This window comes from Mobula hypostoma, chromosome 28 (genome assembly GCF_963921235.1).
Source record: "Mobula hypostoma chromosome 28, sMobHyp1.1, whole genome shotgun sequence".
Lineage (NCBI taxonomy): Eukaryota > Metazoa > Chordata > Chondrichthyes > Myliobatiformes > Myliobatidae > Mobula > Mobula hypostoma.
In genome coordinates this window covers 16514960-16538521 of record NC_086124.1, presented here as the reverse complement: position 1 = coordinate 16538521, position 23562 = coordinate 16514960, and the positions used below count along the sequence as shown (strand labels likewise).

The following is a 23562-nucleotide window of genomic DNA, read 5'->3' as shown; positions in this document are numbered from 1 at the left end:
CCCTGCTCCTGTACTCGAATCTTCTCGCTATATATGCCAGCATATCATTCGCCTTTTTCACCGCCTGCTGTACCTGCATGCCCACTTTCAATGACTGGTGTATAATGACACCCAGGTCTCGTTGCACCTCCCCTTTTCCTAATCGGCCACCATTCAGATAATAATCTGTTTTCCTATTTTTGCCATCTGTTTTCCTATTTATGCACGGCGAGTTTTAGTTAACAGGGGATATAGCAGAATGGTTACAATTCAATTACTGAAATTCTCCTGTATCTGCAATCAGCAGGATGCCATTAGATCTGCTCCGAATCACATTCACTATCAACATATGGTATTTGTGTCTGTGTTTTACAAGAAACCGTAACGAACAGTTAAACTTTTGTCGCTGTATTATCCATTAATTGAATGCTGACTATAATTGATAGATGACAGACGTAGAGTGAGTATTAGAAAGTCGCATCAAGTATATTAATAAACATGTACAGAGTGGTCAACAGAAGCTAAGAATCACATCTAATAGAAAATATTGCAAAACCGCTAACACTCTGGTGGGATCTCAGGAAAGGAGCCCGATCTGAAATCTCGAACCTGTTCTACGCTCTCTACAATGCTGATGATTCACTCAGTGTTTGGGGAACTTGCAACTTACCTTTCAGCGCTAGCGATACTTTTGTTTAGACCAGTCTCTTTCATCTTCCGCTGGGTTGATGTAAATCTGGGCTTGCCTTCAGAGTGGTGAATTTTATGTTGACTTCATTTTGTTACAATGAGCTCAGATTCGTTTTATTCCATTAAATTTCCTATCCCGCGAAGGTGCTAAATTACATTAACTTTGTAAAATTATCTTTCATCTCTGCGCCTTTTACAGCTGACGACCGAGATCATGGAAATCAGAGGTGAGAACATATTTTTAATGGGAACGTTGGTGCATAATGCTCGGGGGCAGGCACACCAGAATTTTTTTTATCACTCTAGTATTTCTGATTACTTCGGCAAAAGGTTTTTAAGCAGGCACGACAATAACAAGCATTCATCAAATCATATGCAGATTTAATACCGAGAAAGGAATTTGCATCAATTAATTTGTCTGCTTGGGTCTCGGTACTGGTGAAAAGACTGAAATAACGTGCAAGTAAACCACTCCCCTTGTCTTTTGCCTACTGACTTGCTTTCACTCTCTTCATTCAAAGTTTTATTAGATAGCGTTTTAAATATTTCTAGATGTTGCATGTGGCATCGCTTGCGGAAGAGTTTTTTCTGTCTCCTTCCTCTCCTCTTTCTCTCCAGCTCTCTCCGAAGTCCACTTGGTCTGCAAAGTTGGATGAACATACATGATGCCGAATTAAGTTAATGTGCGGGAGTTGTCGTTTGTCTACGGTGCCCCCTCCTCTACATTAGTGACACCCGTCGTAAATTGGGGGACTGCTTCATCGAGCACCTTCTCTCAGCCGCCAAAAGCTGAACTCCCCGGTGGACAAACATTTTCATTCTGAATCTGCTTTCCCTTTCCGTCATGTGGTTTATGGCCCGGCTCTTGTGCCAAGATGAGCCTACAGTCAGGTTGGAGGAGCAACACTTTATAATCCGTCTGGGTAGCTTCTAACCTGATGCCATGAATATCGGTTTCTCCATCCAGTTAAAAAAAAAGTACTCTTACTCCCGCCCCCTCTTCCTCCATTCCCCACTCAGACATTTTACTTCTTCTAGCCTGCCTGTCACTTCTTCCTGTCCCGCCCCACTTCACTCCTCGCCCCTCGCTCTTCCACTATCAGTTTCCTTCTTCACCAGTCCTTTACCTTTTCCACAAACCTGGCTTCACCTATAACCTTCCAGCTAGTCTCATTCCCCTCTCCAACCTTTTTATTCAGGCGTGTTCCCCCTTCCTTCTTCGTCCTGAAGAAGGGTCTTGGACTGTTTATTCATTTCCATAAATGTCGCCTATCACCTGTCAATACTTTGATATTTTACACATCAGCCCATTTTTTTTTTGAATACAGTTGCTTCCTCCTTGACAATTAACCCCACACTCCTGATCTTAACTTGCAAAGTATTTTCCATTAACCGTAATAATTTAAACAGGGGTCCCCAACCTGAGGTCCATGCACGCTTAGCTGAATTGCATTTGTCAATGGCATACCAAAGGTAGGGACCCTGATTTTAATCGTTCTCTCTGCAAAGTAAGATGACTGACACCAGAACATTTCATTTTAAGGGCAGCTCTGTCGCCGTCGAAAGACCGAAGTGATGGCAACGTCGTCTGTATGTTCTGTGTTACATTTCTTGTTCAGTATTCTGCGTGCGGTGTTTAGATTAGTCTGTGTATCATTTCATAAATCATAAATCCATGCGGTCAAATAGAGAAAATAATCTCCACACAATTATCAGCGGAAGTCAGTATTGAATTAGTATTTTTGGAGCTGTGAAGGAGTCAGTGAGGAGACATCGTAATTTGAAAACTACTCGTTCGTTATGGGGATTGTTGGACATGTTTAAACCCAACGACGACCGTATATTCGGTACTCTTTCTTTTTAAATTCATAGTGAGCTCAGGGTTATTAGTTAACACAAAAGAGAGTGGAGAGTTTCGGTCTTATTGAATTAGAAATGTCCTGATCTTAGGAAACGACTCCCCTGTTGGATGCGCCCTACATTATAATCTTGATAATCACAGGAAACAGAAGGGGACATATATTCTACATTTTTTTATCCAAGTTAAGAGTAAATATGGACCACAGAGTAACCGACATTTGGCTGTGGTGGGGGTGGGGGAGGACATTCGCTCAGTTCATCGCACTGCTATCTCAGAGCTCCAGTACCCATCTTAAATTTTGACCTGCGGTTCTTCTTGTGTGGAGTTTGCACTATCTCATTAAAATCGTGTTTCAAAGAGACTGGTAGAATGCAAATTTAATCACCCAGTTTAAATTTATGCTAATATGTAGAAGGCAGAATCTAGAAGGATGGAGAGTTTCATGAGAATGTAGAAAAGATTCAGAAATAGGGAAAGGACAGAATGTATTCAATGGACCGAAATGCTATCTTTCAACCCGTTTGAAATATGGAAATAGCCATAATTTGTTAATCTGTTGTAGATGCTGATATTACGATGGAACTTCAAACAAAGGAACGGAACGTGAGTATAAAATTATATTTCGATAATAATTTCGATTTAGATGTTTGCCGCAAACAAAACTCCCATGAATACAACATACAATATAGAACATAGGGCAGTACAAACCCTTCTAATCACGATATTGCGCCCTAACTATACCTACTCCAAGGTCAATCCAACCCTACACTCCTGCATAGCATTATTGCTCCTCATCTTCCGTTGGTTAAGCCTATCGCCCCTATTGGGGCGTAGACATCCGAATGCAGCTCGCTGTCCTGCGCAGTCCTAGGCTGGTAGAGGGGTTTCCGATCCTGTAGCTTCCACTTTACCTGCACAACATTATATGTCTTTGATAGGAAGCTCATTCGTCTCCAGGGAATGAGATCTTTGGAGTTTCTGTTGGCGTTTCTGTAATTCAGGATTTTTACGAGATGCGACTGCTTGTCGCAAACTCTTCCGTCTTGCTTTTGCAGCAGGGCCTGCGACCGCCGAAGCTGGAGTTCTTTCACCGATGTTTCTATTTAAGAGTCACTTTCTCTTAAATGTTCCGAATGTATCTTCCTCTGAAAAAGAATCTAGTGCTTTCCCGGCGTATATGATGAATAAACTCTTCTCGCGCTTCCAATTATAAACGTGAGAGGAATTTATTTGTATCTTCCTCTACTGCCGTCCCCGGTAGCGTATTCCACGCGTCTACCGCTCTCCGTATGTAAAGTATATTAAAAAATCACCCGATAAACCCCGCTCCCATCTACTTTCTATAACACCATAAAGATATGCCCGTTGGAAGTAGCCACTTTCGTCCTCGGAATAAGTCTCTGGTTGTCCCCTCTATTTATGCCTCATTATATTGTACAAGTCACCTCTCATCCTCCTTCACTCCAAAGGGAAAACCACTAGGTCGCTTAACCTTTCCTTATGAGGCATGCTCGCTAACCCGGGAGCATCCTGGCAGATCTCCTCTGCACCTTCCCTAAAGCTTCCGATGTCTTTCCTATAATGATTTGATCAGAACTGAAGATAATACTTAAAGACTGTCCATATCCTGAATGGGAAATATACCCCTTCGATTTTCGAAAGAAAATTCCCGTTATTTTTAATCACTGTTGAGTAAACTGATGAAGGGAGAAATCAGAGCAGTATTAGTGTGGGGCGATGAGATAACTACATATACCTTTGACTTCACGTATGATACAAGCCATGCTATTTGGATCGATCCTTATGTTGTTTCGTGCAAAATCGCGCTGCCTAGAGAGAGAGAGAAAAATAAGTCAGCGATTGAGTAACACATTCATATTGCGGTCAAGTCACGCCTGTACCACCTAAAATATGAGCCTTACTGTGCTCTGAAGTTTCAGTGCTAGGAATAACTATTGGTGAATATTTGACGGCAGTAGACTCGGTTCATTGGATCACCTCCCAGGTGTACTAAACAGGTGTTATTCTTGATATCATCCGAAAAAAAAAACATTGCGAGGCAATTTCGTACCAACCAATAATCGCTGAAGTTCAGATCCAGACTTCATAGAAGCACAAAATATCGTATATGTATTATTTTCCTCCTCTGATAGAACAGTTTTCATCTGTTGACTGAATTACCGACAATCACGTGCGTTACTTAACCAATTAAACTGCTCTCCTTAGAATCACCAAGACAACTTTGAAATCCACAATGATGATGGAACGGTCTATGCAGCAGTGAAGCAATAGACGTTTCAAGGGTTCTAGGGGAGCCTGTGTCCAACTTCATGCTCGGGAATGATCAAAGCCTTGACCATGGGGATTGTAAAATAGTTTTGAAAGAGATGAATGCGCTATACAGATTTTCTAACGCCCTTCTGACACGGAACTTCACTCGCGACGCCTTGCCCGACTGCCAGTGAAGAAGAAAAGATGATGACGCCTTCTTTAATCCATTGATTCGTCAGGGAACTGCCGTCTGAGTTGTTGTTCAGTAGCTAGCGACAATCACGTGGGCAGCAGAAACTGTTCGGCCCTAAGCGATTATCCCGCCAAACTGTATACTCGAATAATTTATACTAAAAGCACATTGATGCTCTCCCTTTTCGCATTGACAGCTTGTAATCTGATATCCAGAGCTTCAAATCAGCTCCAAATGCATTGGAATGAAGTGCAGAATTGCATCATTATTATGTCAGTCGGGCCACGGGTCCCGTTTAGAATTTTGTTGTCTCATTTCTCATAATTTACCGCACAACCACCTCTTTTGCTTCTAACTTGACATTATACAAATCAACAAAAAATAAAGATCTTAATGCATTTAAAAAATGACCATCCGCAGTTCTCCTTGACAGAGTATACTAAATTCGAACTATTGGTGAAAGATTGTATTCCTAAATCCTTCCACTGAAAGTTGATTCATATTTCTTGTTTTTATATAAATTTTATTTATTTATGTATTTGTTTGTTTGTTTATTTGCTTGCTTGTTTGGAGATAGAACAGGAAACAGACGGTTCCGGCATTGCCCTGCAACCCACCTATTTAGCACTAGCCCAATCCCAAAACAATTTACAATGACCAATCGAACTACTATCCATTAATTAGGACTGTGGCAGGAAACCGGAGCACCTGGAACAGCCGCATTCGTCACGTGGAGAACATAAAAGACCCTTATAGATGTCTCTTGTTTCAATTCCCCTCTGAATTTACTCTGGTTCGGGACATATAATACACCAGTTGGTGTAGCTACCGAAGAGTTGTAACTTCTGAGATGTTGCCTGTGCGGTGTACGGATAACAGAAAGATTGATTAGGCGTAAACTTCCCCATTCGTTGTTAGATTATGAACTGTTAACGTCGGGTTGAGGTACATGAGCATGAAGACCCACACATAATGACTTAGAAACTGCTTATTCACCTCGCCATTAGACTTTTGGTAAGTCCATGAACCCATGAACCCGTCATTACACCATATGTGTGTGTGTGTGTGTGTGTGTGTGTGTGTGTGTATTTGTACAATCAATTAAACAGCAATAGTAAATTACCGGTTAAGAGTTGAACTGCGTCCAATCAGTGAGAGTGTGCACCAGAAGTTGCGGCAATTTCTTTTAAGTCCGCGGCTTATTAATATAGACTTAACAGGAAACACCAGGAGACCTTATTTCAAAGAGCAAGTTGTTCGAGAAAAAAAACAATGAAATCTAAGCGATTAACGACGCTTGATAAAGAATAATTAACCAATACAGAAGCTTTAAAAAACTCTGAGCACAATGCACTCCGGCTCCCCGCACAGGCCCGTAGATCTCATAACAACTGATTCATAATCTTCCCAGAACCTACTGCCGATTTATAAACTCCGAACAAGTCCTGAAAACACACCGGTCTTTCTTCGAGCTTTTCCATTGGCTCTCGTTCTGCAACAGTACCATACCCAATTTTTGTAAGCATACAAGTGAATTTCTCTGCCTCTTCACATGGTTCCACACCCCCTCTCCTACCGTCCTGTCTTCAGGTACGTGAGGGTTGTATTTCCTTTGTTCTTGCTTTCAATCGTCACTCTCATGCAGTCGCAGAATTGTGTTATAATAAACTTGCAGGGAAATGCGGCACATAATCTTTCTCCTCCTCCAAAGTCTGACCTCATTGTGAGGATCCATTTCTTCGCTGGTTATTTCAACTCACGTCGGTCCAAATGTAAACTTCACGGAACCGATGAACACCGTTTTCAGTTTCGAATTCTTTCTTAAATTCCACTTAAACGTAGTGACGAGAATCAAACAAAGGTGCAGTCGACGTTTCAGGCCGAGATCCTTCGTCAGGACTAACTGAAGGAAGAGTGAGTAAGAGATTTGAAAGTGGGGGGGGGGGGGGAGATCCAAAATGATAGGAGAAGACAGCAGGGGGAGGGATGGAGCCAGGAGCTAGACAGGTGATTGGCAAAAGGGATACGAGAGGATCACGGGACAGAAGGTCCGGAAGAAAGACAAGGCCGGGTGGGGGGGGGGAACCCAGAGGATGGGCAAGGGGTATATTCAGAGGGACAGAGGGAGAAAAAGGAGAGTGAGAGAAAGAATGTGTGTATAAAAATAAGTAACAAATGGGGTACGAGGGGGAGGTGGGGCATTAGCGGAAGTTAGAGAAGACGATGTTCATGCCATGAGGTTGGAGGCTACTCAAACGGAATATAAGGTGTTGTTCCTCCAACCTGAGTGTGGCTTCATCTTTACAGTAGAGGAGGCCGTGGATAGACATGTCAGAATGAGAAAGGGATGTGGAATTAAAATGTGTGGCCACTGGGAGATCCTGCTTTCTCTGGTGGACAGGACGTAGGTGTTCAGCAAAGCGGTCTCCCAGTCTGCGTCGGGTCTCGCCAATATATAAGAGGCCACATCGGGAGCACCGGACGCAGTATATCACCCTAGCCGACTCACAGGTGAAGTGTCGCCTCACCTGGAAGGACTGTTTGGGGCCCTGAATGGTGGTAAGGGAGGAAATGTAAGGGCATAGAAACATAGAAACATAGAAAATAGGTGCAGGAGTAGGCCATTCGGCCCTTCGAGCCTGCAACGCCATTCATTATGATCATGGCTGATCATCCAACTCAGAACCCTGCGCCAGCCTTCCGTCCATACCCCCTGATCCCCGTAGCCACAAGGGCCATATCTAACTCCCCCTTAAATATAACCAATGAACTGGCCTCAACTGTTTCCTGTGGCAGAGAATTCCACAGATTCACCACTCTCTGTGTGAAGAAGTTTTTCCTCATCTCGGTCCTAAAAGGCTTTACCTTTATCCTCAAACTGCGACCCCTCGTTCTGGACTTCCCCAACATCGGGAACAATCTTCCTGCATCTAGCCTGTCCAATCCCTTTAGGATTTTATACGTTTCAATCAGATCCCCCCTCAATCTTCTAAACTCCAACGAGTACAAGCCTGGTCCATCCAGTCTTTATTCATATGAAAGTCCTGCCATCCGAGGAATCAATCTGGTGAACGTTCTTTGTACTCTCTCTATGGCAAGGATGTCTTTCCTCAGATTAGGGGACCAAAACTGCACACAATACTCCAGGTGTGGTCTCACCAAGGCCTTGTACAACTGCAGTAGTAACTCCCTGCTCCTGTACTCGAATCCTCTTGCTATAAATGCCAGCATACCATCGACTTTTTCACCGCTTGCTGTACCTGCATGCCCACTTTTAATGACTGGTATACAATGAAACCAAGGTCTCGTTGCACCTCCCCTTTTCCTAATCGGCCACCATTCAGATAATAATCTGTTTTCCTATTTTTGCCACCAAAGTGGATAACTTCACATTTATCCACATTAAAGTGCATCTGCCATGAATTTGCCCGCTGACTCAACCTATCCAAGTCACTCTGCATCCTCTTAGCATCCTCCTCACAGCTAACACTGCCACCCAGCTTCGTGTCATCCGCAAATTTGGAGATGCTGCATTTAATTCCCTCATCCAAGTCATTAATATATATTATAAACAACTGGGTTCCCAGCACTGAGCCTTGCGGTACCCCACTAGTCACCGCCTGCCATTCTGAAAAGGTCCTGTTTATTCCCACTCTTTGCTTCCTGTCTGCTAACCAATTCTCTATCCACATCAATACCTTACCCCCAATACCGTGTGCTTTAAGTTTGCACACTAACCTCCTGTGTGGAACCTTGTCAAAAGCCTTTTGAAAATCCAAATATACCACATCCACTGGTTCTCCCCTATCCGCTCTACTAGTTACATCCTGAAAAAGTTCTATGAGATTCGTCAGACATGATTTTCCTTTCACAAATCCATGCTGACTTTGTCCGATGATTTCACCGCTTTCCAAATGTGCTGTTATCACATCTTTGATAACTGACTCCAGCAGTTTCCCCACCACCGACGTTAGGCTAACCGGTCTACAATTTCCCGGTTTCTCTCTCCCTCCTTTTTTAAAAAGTGGGGTTACATTAGCCACCCTCCAATCCTCAGGAACTAGTCCAGAATCTAACGACTTTTGAAAAATTATCACTAATGCATCCACTATTTCTTGGGCTACTTCCTTAAGCACTCTGGGATGCAGTCCATCTGGCCCTGGGGATTTATCTGCCTTCAATCCCTTCAATTTACCTAACACCACTTCCCTACTAACATGTATTTCGCTCAGTTCCTCCATCTCACTGGACCTTCTGTCCCCTACTATTTCTGGAAGATTATTTATGTCCTCCTTAGTGAAGACAGAACCAAAGTGATTATTCAATTGGTCTGCCATGTCCTTGCTCCCCATAATCAATTCACCTGTTTCTGTCTGTAGGGGACCTACATTTGTCTTTACCAGTCTTTTCCTTTTTGCATATCTATAAAAGCTTTTACAGTCAGTTTTTGTGTTCCCTGCTAGTTTTCTCTCATAGCACTTGTGTAGCACTTGTTCTGATTACACGGATAAGTGCCAGGAGGGAGATCAGTGGGGAGGGATGGTGGCGGGGGGTACGAATGGACAAGGGAGTCGCGTAGGGAGCGATCCCTGCGGAAAGCAGAGAGAGGTGGGGAGGGAAAGATGTGCTTAGTGGTGGGATCCCGTTGGAGGTGGCGGAAGTTACGGAGAATAATATGTTGGACCCGGAGGCTGGTGGGGTGGTAGGTGAGGACTAGGGGAATCTTATTCCTAGTGGGGTGGCGGGAGGATGGAGTGACAGCAGATGTACGTGAAATGGGGCAGAGCAGAGTTGATAGTGGAGGAAGGGAAGCCCCTTTCTTTAAAAAAAGGAGGACATCTCCCTCGTCCTAGAATGAAAAGCCTCATCCTGAGAGCAGATGCGGTGGAGACGGAGGAGTTGCGAGAAGGGGATGGCGTTTTTACAAGCGACAGGGTGAGAACAGGAATAGTCCAGATAGCTGTGAGAGTCAGTAAGCTTATAGTCGACATCAGTGGATAAGCTGTCTCCAGAGACAGAGACAGAAAGATCTAGAAAGGGAAGGGAGGTGTCGGAGATGGACCAGGTAAACTTGACGGCAGGGTGAAAGTTGGAGGCAAAGTTAATAAAGTCAACGAGCTCTGCATGCGTGCAGGAAGCAGCGCCAATGAAGTCGTCGATGTAGCGAAGGAAAAGTGGGGGGCAGATACCAGAATAGGCACGGAACATAGATTGTTCCACAAATCCAACAAAAATGCAGGCATAGCTAGGACCCATACGGGTGCCCATAGCTACACCTTTATTTTGGAGGAAAGGTGAGGAGCCAAAGGAGAAATTATTAAGAGTAAGGACTAATTCTGCTAGACGGAGCAGAGTGGTGGTAGAGGGGAACTGATTAGGTCTGGAATCCAAAAAGAAGCGGAGAGCTTTGAGACCTCGCTGATGGGGGATGGAAGTATATAGGGACTGGACATCCATGGGGAAAATAAAGGGGTGGGGGCCAGGGAACTTAAAATCATCGAAAAGTTTAACAGCGTGAGAAGTGTCACGAACATAGGTAGGAAGGGTTTGAACAAGGGGGGATAAAACCGTGTCGAGGTATGCAGAAACGAGTTCGGTGGGGCAGGAGCAAGCTGAGACAATAGGTCGGCCAGGACAGGCAGGTTTGTGGATCTTGGGTAGGAGGTAGAAACGGGAAGTGCGAGGTGAGGGAACTATAAGGTTGGTAGCAGTGGATGGGAGATCCCCTGAGCGGATAAAGTCGGTGATGGTGTGGGAGACAATGGCCTAGTGCTCCTTAGTGGGATCACCATCGAGGGGCAAATAAGAGGAGGTATCCGCGAGTTGTCGCTGTGCCTCGGCAAGGTAGAGGTCAGTACGCCAGACTACAACAGCACCCCCCTTATCAGCGGGTTTAATAATGTTAGGATTAGTGCGGAGGGAGTGGAGAGCAGAGCGTTCCGAAGGAGTGAGGTTGGAATGGGGACAAGGTGCGGTGAAGTCGAGACGGTTGATGTCCCGTCGGCAGTTAGCGATAAAGAGATACAGAGCAGGCAGAAGACCAGAGCGGGGTGTCCATGAAGAAGAGGAGGGTTGAAGACGGGAGAAGGGGTCATCAGTGGGGGTGGAAGAGTCCTTGCCGAAGAAGTAGGCTCGGAGACGGAGACGGCGGAAGAAGAGTTCCACATCATGGCGGATGCAGAACTCGCTGAGGTGTGGGCGAAGGGGGACAAAGGTGAGGCCCTTACTGAGGACAGAGCGTTCTGCCTCTGACAGTTGAAGGTCGGAGGGGATGGTAAAGACCCGGCACGGATGAGAGCTGGGGTCAGAGGGGGGAGACTGGGGGTGTCAATGGAGAGGGGAGGGTTGGTGTGAGAGGAAGATGGAGCCTCTGAGGACCCAGGAGCTGACGATGGGATCTGAAGGAGATGGGATTTCAGAGTATTGGTGGGGGAAGGGGAGACGGGAGTCACAATAGCAGCATATAAAGACCCGGCCTGGAGTTCAAGGCTGGAATCTTGAGAATCACTTGGAATCTCTTCCACCCCCACCGATGACCCCTTCTCCCATCATCAATACAGACAGGGTATACAGGCGTGGTATCCAGGCTAGGTGTCCAGGCAGAGAGTCGGGCGAAGTGTCCAGGCAAAGAGTCAGGCGAGGTGACCAGGCAGAGAGTCGGGCGAGGGGGGGCGGGGGAAGACAAGGAGGGGAACAGAACAGTCCAGCAGCGAATCCCTGGTTTGCAGAGAGATTTATGTCTCATCCCCAAAACTAGAATCATGTGCCTACAACAGAAACTGGGGAAAACCAGAAACCCCGGAACAAGGAACCACGGACCGTGAACCAGAACACCATACGCCACGGACCATGACACAGGCTTAATAAATAAATAAATAAACGGTGCAGATACTAATACTACTAGTACTACTACTACTACTACTACAACTACTACTAATAATAATAATAATAAATAACCAAAAAATATTGGAAGTAAAAGAGGAGGTGTTTTGAAAGTGACTCAATATGTTTTCAAACATTTCAATGATGGGTCACGTGAAGTTGAGAGGTTATCTCCACTCGTTCAAGATCATGTTGGTTGAAGGATAATAACTGTTCTTCAACCTGGTGATGAGAGTCTTGAGTCTCCAATGGCAGCTGCGAGGAGAGAGTATTTCCTCGATGTTGGGGCCTCGGATGAAAGGTGCTGCTTTTTATGATAACGCTTCATGAAGATGTGCTCAGTGATAGAGAGGGTGTTTTCCGTGATGCAATGCATTCAGTTGTTATAGGTAATTGTCCCTCTAGTAATCCAATTACTTCAACACTGCAGTGTTATAGAACAGTTCATTTCTGAAGTCTGGAAACAAATATAATATTTTGCATTATTTTATATATCAATAATATTTATATTATATTTATGTGTGTATGTAAAGATAATATTATAAGTAAATACAATACAATAGACAAAGATATACAGTAGTTATAGTGCTGTGTGTGTGTTTCTGTATGTATGTATATTACTCAATCTCACTCTCTCTCTCGCTCTTCCTCTCCTTCTCTCTCTCTCTCTCTCTCTCTCTCTCTCTCTCTCTCTCACACACACACACACACACACACACACACACACACACATTACTCTCCCCCCAAATATGGAGTTCAATTATTTTAAATACAGCAATGGAAAATGATAGATCAAGTCCTCAAGTTCAGACCCTCAACTGGAGCAGAGTTCATTTGGGAAAGCCAGACAGAATTTAACAGAGGCTGAGCGCCGAAGTAGGTATGGATGATATAGAGGTTTTAAGAGGGTGATTGCAAGCGTCCAGGCTTAGTCTGTCCCTGTTAGAGTGAGGGGTACACCTGGCAAATTCAGGTCATTTCGATCAACAAGAGGTATTAAGGATATGGTCAAGAAAACCAAGGAAGATAAATTGGACTTATCAGGTCGGGACAGGTCGGGGCAGAGCGTATCTGTTGCTGAATATAAAAGGATTGACAACGGCCCTAAGAGTGAAATCGGGAGGACAAATGGAGGGTTTGCAATGAACGCAGCAGGTAAGAGTAAAGAAAATCGCAAGAGCTTCCATAAAAAATATTAAAATCCTGAATACCGAAATAACAGCTCTCCTTGGAGCTTAGAAGGCACTGTTCCCTGTTAGCTACGCGTGTGCGCGGCCGCGCAGTAACTGAATTGCCCCCGAACACATAATCTCTGTTGCCCGGCAGCTGGAAATCTCGCGCAGATTTCAGGCCGTGTACAATAAGATATCCTGTTCAGAGTAACGGTTTGTCGGTACAAATGCAACAAAAATAACTTAGAGGGTACGTTGATTCAAACCGCGGCTTATGTCTTAAGATACTGATGATGGATGGGAAGTAGGAGGGTTTTTTACGGGGCGATGATTGTTATCGTAGATTACAAGAAGATCGCTATCAGTTAGGTAAGCGGGCCGGGGAGTGACAAATGGATTTCAATACGGATAACTGAGTGTTTCTCCGAGTTATACTGGTTAATCTGGAAATAATTCAGAAGAAATTTCGAATACATAACCCGGACTAGAAGGTCCGGGTTACCGGGATAGGTAAGTCATGCCGAGTTTTTATTTCTTGTAATGTAGGCGATTGAAGGGCGACATTATCCTAATGTTGAAAATGATGATAGTCATAGATAAGACGAGCAGTAAGAGTATTTCTTCAAGAGTAGGAGTCGAATAAAAAGGCCATAGTCTTCAGGCGACAAAGATAGATTTTAAAGGGACATGAGAGGTAACAGTTTTTTTCCGGTAAGGTGGTGAGTGTATGGAAGGACAGGTTTAGGAAAGTGGACGAAGCAGGTACAATAATATCACTTAAGAAACACTTGGATGGGTAATTAATGGGTAGGAGCTGAGAGGAATAATGGGCCACACGCAGGAAACTGCGGCACAATGAGGGTTGGGGTGTAGGGGAGACGGTGGTTGGTACGAGCACGTTGCCCCGAAGCGTTTGGAGACATGCTGCATTGCGCTAACAATCATTGCCGATCCAAACGTTATTTAAACCTCTGTATACCTCCATGCTGTGGTGACATTTCACCACGGGCTTTGCCAAAATCTGGGGTGAACACCTGATGGCACAGGAAATGTCACAGGATGTTTGAATAACCCAGATTAGCAAAGGGTTGAGAAGTTTCGAGCCGACTGTTCTATAATAGACTTAGCATGGCAATGTGACCATGTATCACAGCCATCATGTATCGCATGTCGCTTACCTCTGCAGCAGTGTACACGTACAGTATGATTCTGTCAGGAACGCGTCCTAGCGAGAAAAGTAGAATCAGACATAAGGTATGAAATTCAATTGTGGGGGAGAAGCCTGTAGAAGGAACGGTCAGACTGAAAAATATAACTCACGCGGTATGATGGGACACTGAGTGTAAAGAAGGCTCTCCCTACCGATATTTTGAGGAGAAAAGTGTCATACATTTTTCAGAGGGTATTTCACTCCGTTCCTCAACTCCTCCCTGAATTTACTTTGCGTCACGACGTAAATACCCGTATTGGTGCAGGCACTGAGGAGTTGTAACATCCCAGTTGTGGCTTCCATTATGTAGTAATTGCTGGTGGGACTGCTTTCATATGCTGTCTTTGCAATTCTGTTAAAGAATTCAAAGGAAACCCGTGTTACCCACAAAAGAATAAAACTTTCCGTGATGCTGAAGAGCAGGACGATGGACATTTTGCGTTTCTGAACCTCGGGGTCCTTATTTTTCCCTGCACGAAGCTGCCGGCGCACTCTGCTGGCTGCTGCCAGTCGTCTAACCGTCATCACATTGAGCAACAGGATCAGAACGAACGGAACACACAAAGTTAATATGCGGTGAAGGAGATCATATGCGATCCATGCAGGAGAAGAATAGAAGACTCTTTTCGTAATACAGTCCCAAGGAATATTATTAAAGTTGTAGGAAGTTTCTAACACAAACCACCACGGTAAACACTCCAAACTGCCCAGCACACTCACTGTCGCTATAACCACAGCAGCCATTCTCGCGGTCCAATATTTTGTTCTCAGCTTATCACAACAAATGGCCACGAACCGATCGAAGGTAAAGGCGGCTGTCAGCCAGACAGAAGCTACAGTGTTTGTAAACACCAGGAAATAGATAGCCATGCACGTGGGAGTAATGCTCAGGGATGTATGCGGGAAATATATCTGAATAGTCCACGTCAAAAACGGATCGGTTACAACGACCAGGAGATCGGACACGGCCATGGCCACCAGGTAGCCAGTGATGTACTTGGAGAGACCGCACTTTCCTTGACTCAGTATCGCAACTGCCAGCAAATTAACTGCAACAGAGGGAACAGGAAGCGGAGAAATTATTGAAAGATTAATGCTACTGACCGGAAACTGTAAAAGATGCAACCGTTGTGCAATCAATGATAGACTCCCTCTCTCGAAGATTATGGAGATTGGTCCTAATCAGCCATTGAATTTCTCACTATACATGTTGCGTTAGATCAGCCAACGCGCACGCTCCGCTCCCAGGAAAGGGAGACTAAAGAACACGAGGACACGCTCTTAAGGTGAGATGGCAGACACTTAACAGGAACCCATGGTCTACTTTAATCATACATATCTGTATATGGAATGAGCTTTCAGCGAAACTGGCTGTGGATGGTACTGAACAATAACCGAGAAGTACTCGGAGTAATATATGGGTAGGAAACGTTCAGAGTGACACGGAGAAACGCCGAAGAATTGAACTATCTGAAATGGCATCTTGGTGCACTTGAACCCGATTCCGCGCCGGATAATTCATTACATTTCGACTACATGACTCTATGAACCAGTCACCACTGTTCCACTCGAAGTGGTAAGAGGATATATATGACAGAGGGTCCTTTTGGTTTCCCACCTTCATTAGAACTTGCTGTGCAATCGGTAACACATAACAAGGAAATACACAAGTTTCCAGTCCCACGGTTAGCATATTACACGTGGCACATTGCCCATAAGGCAATCACATCACATCCCAGTACAGATAGTCAAATGCCTTCCTACCGCCTGCAATTCAATTAAACGAAACTGAATTTGTCCTCCCATGCTCTAACGGACCTCTTCAACCTGTAACTCCGTGTAACCTATCTCGTGCTTTTATTTTGCATTGCCATTTGACCCAGCTTTTGTTTCTTTTTTTTTGTTGGTCCATCGTCCTCGATGAAGACCTCGACACCATTAGTCTCTTTGGGACTGGATGCGGTGTGTCCGAAGATGACTGGTCAGGCCAATTCCGGCACGGAATGTCCTGGCACATGTTGGGCAGACATGTGCCGGCACTGCAGTTATTGCGCTCGTGGCTTTGGACTTGCGCAGATTGCGCTTATCTTGTGCTTCAGCAATGCGCCTTGCTTCGTAAGCTTGACAGCCCTTGTGGATGAGGCCGCGCCAGGTAGGGGCGGTTTTGTGCCAGCATTTCCCAAGAGGTCGTGTCTATGTCAAACGACTTCAGAGAGGCCTTTAGTGTGTCTTTGTAACGTTTCTTTTGCCCTCCATGCGAGCGTCTTCCAGCGGTGATTTCCCCAAAAAGGGGCTGCTTGGGTATGCGCTCATCCGGCATGCGGATGAAATGACCTGCCCACCGGGTCTGTGCTCTCATCAGCCGTGTGTGGACTGAGGGCAGATTTGCTCTAGAGAGAACTTCAGTGCCTGGTACCTTGTCTTCCCATCTGATGCCTAATATTCTGCCAAGACAAGTCAAGTGTAAATGGTTGAGTTGTCTTGCATGCCTTCGATACACAGTCTACGTTTCACAGGCATACAGGAGGGTAGTGAGTATCACACCTCTGTAGACCTTCAGTTTTGTTGCTGGGCTGATTCCTCGGCGTTCCCATACAGTGGAGCGCAGTCTACCGAAAGCAGAACTTGTTTATGCTATTCTGCAGTTAACTTCTGTATCAATAGTCACTGCTCGGGAGAGGGTGCTGCCAAGTTAAGTAAACGGGTCCACTCCCTGTAATTTCTGTCCTTTGATTGTGATTTTCGGTTCCGTGTACGGCGCATGAGGACCAGGCTGGTGCATGACTTCGGTCTTTTTGATTGATGGTGAGTCCAAAGTTGTCACAAGCCGTAGAGAGTTTGTCCATAGTGACCTGCATCTCTGGTTCCGAGCCTGCATACAGGGCGCAGTCATCGGCAGAGGAAGTCTCTCAGAACAGTCTCCTTCACTTTGGTGATAGTATGAAGTCTCCTCAGGTTGAAGAGCTTCCCATCCACTCTGTACTTGAGGCTGATTCCAGCATCACTGTCCTGGAAGGCATCGTTCAGCATGGCAGTAAACATCATGCTGAACAGTGCAGGTGCGAGCACACAGCCCTGTTTGACGCCATTGGTGACTGGGAATGTCTTAGAGGATTCGCCACCATCCAGCACTCTGGCCATCATGCCATCATGGAACTGGTGTACCATCTGAATGAATTTGGCGGGTCAGCCGAACTTTGACATGATCCTCCACAGGCCTTGTCGGCAGACAGTGTCGAAGGCTTTCGTGAGGTCAACAAAAGTTGTGTAGAGTTCGCGATTCTGCTCCCGACGCTTCTCCTGAAGTTGGTGTGCGGCAAAAATCATGTCAATAGTCCCACGACCTTTGTGAAAGCCACACTGTGACTCTGGCAACAGGCCCAGCTCCAGATGAGTGACCAGACGATTTAGCAGGACTCTTGCAAGGGTTTTTCCTGCGATGGAGAGCAGTGAGATTCCTCGGTGGTTATCGCGTACTTGTCGATTGCCCTTCCTCTTGTAAGGGTGTACGATGGATGCATCTTTAAGTTCCTGGGGAATGGATCCTTGCTTCCAAAAAGACTGGAACAGCTTGATGAGCTTCTCTATAAATACAGGACCGCCGGCTTTGTAGATCTCTGCAGGTATAGCGTCTGCCCCTGGGGCTTTTCCACTGCATAGATGGCTGACAGCTTCTGTGACTTCGGCTACTACTGGTGGGTCATCTATGGCGCTGTTGAAGTCGACGTGGGGAATCCTGTCAATCACCTCATCGTTAATAGATGACGGTCGGTTGAGGCCGGCTTCACAGTGTTCAGCCCATCTTCAAAGTGTTCAAAATCTTCAAAGTATTATGGATTATGTATACGTGACCACCTTGAGCGTCACTTCCTCTGCATGAGTGGCGACACTCGCTGCAGAGAGTAATCATTACCGCTAGATGGCGGACTTGCTCAACTCTTAAAGCACCAGCATAGCGCTTGTCTATGACAATATGCATTGACAACATTGGATCTAGTTCAACAGATACGACCCACGTGAATTACAATGACGATAAGAGATTAATTTGCTTAACGCAATTTATCTATAATAACTGATGACTGGTCTACTTGATATTTAGTTTCGTCCTGAAATCCGAAATCCGAAAAGAAAGGTCACAAATCTAGAGAGATAGAAGAGAAGCTTCACAAGGGTGTTACAGGGACCGGACCAATTAAATTCAAAACAATGACTGGTTAGGTTGGGACTGTTCTCCAAGAAGCTGAGCGGGGTGAGGAGTGACCTTGTAGAGGTTTATGAATACATGAGCGGAGTAGATCTCGTATATCATTACAATCTTTTATTTCCTGACGTAACGGACAAGGCACATTTAAAGAAAAGTTCTATGCTCGCAAGGGTCAGCCGGACGAGCATACTACTATGGATGGAATTGCCAAAGCAAGTGTTGTAAGAGGCTGCAATTAAAATTTTAAACATGAATCAGGACTCTCCATGCAAAACAATCTTTACAACGGCAATTCAGACTGAGAGGAATGGGTTCGACAGCTATCCTCATCCTACGGACGAATTAGGTAAAGTGACTCGTTCTGTGCTGTGGCCTACGTCGCTCTGACACAATTATAATTGCTTCGGGAGCAGTTTATATATCGGGAACACCATTGGACTGTTATCTGCTGTGTTTCTAACATCACCATATGACCATACCAGATAGGAGCAGAATTAGACCATTTAGCCCATGAAGACTGCTTCGCCATTCCATCATGGTTGATCCCGAATCTCACTCAACCCTATACAGCTGTCTTCTCGTCATATCCATTCATGCTCTGGCCGATCTGAAACCTATCAACTTGCACCTTAAATATACCCACGGACTTGCCCTTCACCGCAGTCTGTGGAAGTGTATTCCACTGATTCACTACTCTCTGGCCAAAAAAAAATGCTCCTTACCTCTGTTCTAAAAGGCCTGAATGGTCGCCTCTCAATTTTAAGGCTGTGCCCTGCTGTTATGGATACCCCCACCATCAGAAACATCATCTGCACATCCACCCTATCTAGTCTTTTCAACATTCGGTAGGTTTCAATGAGATCCCCACGCATTGTAAATTCCGGTAAGTACGGGCACAAAGCTGCCAAACGCTCCTCATACGTTAACCTTTTCATTTACGAAATTGTCCTCGTGAAACTCCTATGGACTCTCTCCAATAATAACACATCCTTTCTGAGATATGGGATATATCACGGAAACAAGAACAAAGAAAACAATGCCGATGCTGCACATCTGAAATGATAAATATTTCACGACGCGGAGAGCGATGAAGGTGTTTATATAAGCTGAAAAGAAATCTCATAATTATTTTGTATTTATGCCGGCTTATTTCACCATGACCCACGGTGTCCTGTCCTTTGCTGACAAGAATGTTTTTTTTTTATTTTCGATAAAAAATATTGCTATTTTTAATTGTATTTATATTTTTGGAGATACAATGCGGAAAGGGCCCTGCCTTCGCAACGAGCCGAAGCAAACATCCAATGGAACTCTGGATAGCAGGACTATTTACAACGATCTATTAATCTACTAACCATCTAGGACTATGGGAGGAAACTGGAGAACCGGAGGAAACCCACGCTTTATCAGGAAGAGCGTACAAAAGTTTTTTGTTTTGTTTTTTGCAGACGGGGCCGGAATCGAACTCCGAATCCGAACGCCCGATCTGCAATAGCGTCGCGTTAACCGCCACACTACCGTGGCTCCCCATTTGCCATCGTTATTTCTCAGCATAAACCTGCTTTTATCTACTGGGACTCCAACTACTGATCGTTACATAGATTCCGATACAGTGCAGTTACCACAGAAAATAAGCACTAATAATTTTGTCTTAAGGGAACAGAAATCTAGGAAAACGTTTGACACTGCTGCATTGTGCGATAAACATCCATGTAAAGATAATTCTTCATATGACAGTAATTACTGAAAACAAACTCCGGGAAAAAAGAGAAGAAGTGGCGCAGGACGAGCAAACTTAACATGCCAGCACATCTCGCTATTATATCTAACTTAAGATGGCACATTCCCCGATAATCCAATTACTGTAATCGCAGGATAGTATATGTCTTCAATGCAATATATTACTGTATATCCCATTATGTGAGAAACGGTGACAATCGATGCAACTATAAAGAAGGCAAGACAGCGAATGTACTTCATTGGGAGTTTTTTTTTTGGGGGGGGGAGCCGAAACACACAAACACTTCCGTGGGTCTGCAGTGGAGAGCATTCTGACAGGCTACATCACTGGTATGGGGGGGGGGCGGAGTGGCTGCACCGGCCCCCGGGGGGACCTGTGGAGAGATGCAAGTTTAATCTGCTCCATCTTGGTTACCAGCCTAAAAAGTACCCCGGACCTTCTCGGAGAGTGAGGTCTCGGAGGGGCAGCGTCCAATATTAAGGATCCCCAGCACCCAGAGCATGCCATTTTCTCACTGTCACCATCAGTTAGGAGGTACAGAGGCCTGAAGGCACACACTCAACGATTCAAGAACAGCTTCTTCTCTTCTGCCGTCCGGTCCCTGTATGGAAGTTGAGCCCATGAACACTGCCTCGATTTATCAATTTATGTTGTATCTGTTTTTGCACGATTTTTGGTCTCCAGTGTACATGTACTGTAATTAATTGACTTATTTTTTTCTTCTTCCCTATTGTACACTGAACTGCTGCTGCTAAGTTAACAAATTTCACGATACGTGCCGGTGATAATAAACCTGGTACGGATTCTGATTCTCATTCTGTCTTCAGTCCAATCTATTACTGGATATCCCATTTTTGTGACAAACTGTGACATCCACCTTCTGTGGTGCACCCCTCATCTAGGCTTTGAGATACACACTGGTACAAGTCACCAATGAGGCGATTCCCCTGAGCATTACTCTGAACGAAAATCGTTGCGGAAGTACATTACATCTAAGGAATTAGATCACATGAGACCAGGTAAAAACAACTAGCACGGATGTACGCCAAGAGTTGACAAAATCGGGAAAAAATATTCCAGGAACGTTATTCTGTAATCCTTGGAAAAAAAAAGATATAATCACTATTATTGGTGGAGAAGATAATCAGCATTAAGTGACCTTAGCGACCTGTTACGGTGAGTGATAGTGAATAGGGTTCCCATTAAGCGACTGCAATAGACAATAGACAATAGGTGCAGGAGCAGGCCATTCGGCCCTTCGAGCCAGCACCGCCATTCACTGTGATCATGGCTGATCATCCACAATCAGTATCCAGTTCCTGCCTTATCCCCATAACCTTTGATTCCGCTATCTTTAAGAGCTCTATCCATCTCTTTCTTGAAAGCATCCAGAGACTTGGCCTCCACAGCCTTCTGGGGCAATGAATTACATATATCCACCACTCTCTGGGTGAAAACGTTTTTCCTCAACTCCGTTCTAAATGGCCCACCCCTCATTCTTAAACTGTGGCATCTGGTTCTGGATTCACCCATCAGTGGGAACATGCTTCCTGCCTCCAGCATGTCCAATCCCTTAATAATCTTATATGTTTCAATAAGATCCCCTCTCAGCCTTCTAAATTCCAGAGTATACGAGACCAGTCGCTCCAGTCTTTCAACATATGACAGTCCCGCCATCCCGGAATTAACCTTGTGAACCTACGTTGCACTCCCTCAATAGCAAGAATGTCCTTCCTCAAATTTGGAGACCAAAACTGCACACAGTAATCCAGGTGTGGTCTCACCAGGGCCCTTACAGCTGCAGAAGGACCTCTTTGCTCTTATACTCAATTCTTCCTGTATGAAGGCCAGCATGCCATTAGCTTTCGTCACCGCCTGTTGTACTTGCATGCTTGCTATCAGAGACTGAAGTAGAAGAACACTTAGATCTCGTTGTACTTCCTCTTCTCCTAACTTGACTCCATTTAGATATTAATCTGCCTTCCTGTTCTTACACCAAGGTGGATAACCTCACATTTATCCATATTAAACTGCATCTGCCATGCATCTGCCCACTCACCCAGCCTGTCCAAGTCACCCTGCGTTCTCATAACATCCTCCTCACATTTCACACTGCCACCCAGCTTTGTGTCATCGGAAAATTTGCTAATGTTACTTTTAATTCCCTCATCTAAATCATTAATATATTTTGCAAACAGCTGTGGTCCCAGCACTGAACCCTGCGGTACCCCACTAGTCACCGCCTGCCATTCCGAGAGGGAACCGTTAATCGCTACTCTTTGTTTTCTGTCAGCCAGCCCATTTTCAATCTATGTCAGTACTCTGCCCCCAATACGATGTTCCCTAATTTTGCCAACTAATCTCCTATGATTTTCAATGTTCTGTGTGATGTCGAAGTTCTGAGAAATGTTGAAACTGCACTCATCCGGACAAGTAAAGATAATGCCATCACTGGTTGTATCGCGGCCTGGTATGGAAACACCAATGAACTTGAAAGGAAAAACCTACAAAAGGAACCTTATATCCGGTACCACCAGATTCAGGGACAGTTTTAACACTCAACCATCAGAGGGGACAATTTCACTAAACATACAGTGATCCCACAACCTATGGACTAACTTTCTGGAGCTCCTCACCTTATATTCTCCATATTTAATGCTTATTTATTAATTATTCTTATTTTGTTTTGTCTGCTTTTTCACAGTTTCTTGTCCTTTACACATTGTTTGTTCATCGTTTATTGTGTGTAGTTTTCTATTGATTGTATTTTTTTTTTGTATTTACTGTGAATATGAACCGGCTGGTGGCGTAGTGGCATCAGTGCCGGACTTCGGGACGAAAGGTCCCGAGATCGAATCCAGCCGGCTCCCCTGCACGCTTTCCATCCGTGCTGGGGTATGAGGTGGTGATCTCTTTGGAAACTCACCCGGCAGAAGGCAATGGCTAACTACTGCTGTAACTTGCCTCTTACGCTGTTCCCTACTACGTCAGAGACGCGTGGAGGGAAATCATTCGCTAACTGGAGAAGCTCCGGATGTAACGTAACTTTCCATTCCTTTTACTGTGAATGTCCGTGAGAAAGTGAATCCCCAGGTATTATATGGCGATATATATGTATTTTGGTAATACAGTCACTTTAAAAACTATTGAATTGAGCATTGTACGTGGCTGACAGGCACTGAGGGAAAAAAAAACTACACAACATCCTGCAGGAACTCTGCGGGACAGGCAACATCAAAGGAAGGAACAGACAAAAACGAGAAAATTGGCAGATGCTGGAAATACCAAGTAAACCACACAAAATGCTGGAGAATGAAACTAGAGAGCAGGGCATTGCGGCCTGTACCACGCGCTATTGA

General features: G+C 44.8%; 2 protein-coding genes across 2 annotated transcripts in view; one reads left to right on the top strand and one right to left on the bottom strand.

The window, feature by feature from the left end:
- Window positions 1-5375, top strand: part of LOC134338713 (uncharacterized) — a 32847-nt gene extending 27472 nt beyond the window's left edge. The window contains exons 11-14 of the mRNA XM_063034756.1: window positions 869-896; window positions 2213-2259; window positions 3093-3133; window positions 4757-5375. Of these exons, the coding sequence (XP_062890826.1) occupies window positions 869-896; window positions 2213-2259; window positions 3093-3133; window positions 4757-4822 (182 nt within the window). The 3' untranslated portion in view covers window positions 4823-5375. The remainder of the gene's footprint in view (window positions 1-868; window positions 897-2212; window positions 2260-3092; window positions 3134-4756) is intronic.
- The window catches only part of LOC134339020 (histone H2AX-like), a 622359-nt gene that overhangs the window by 521860 nt on the left and 76937 nt on the right, over window positions 1-23562 (bottom strand). The gene's annotated exons all lie outside the window — the stretch shown is intronic.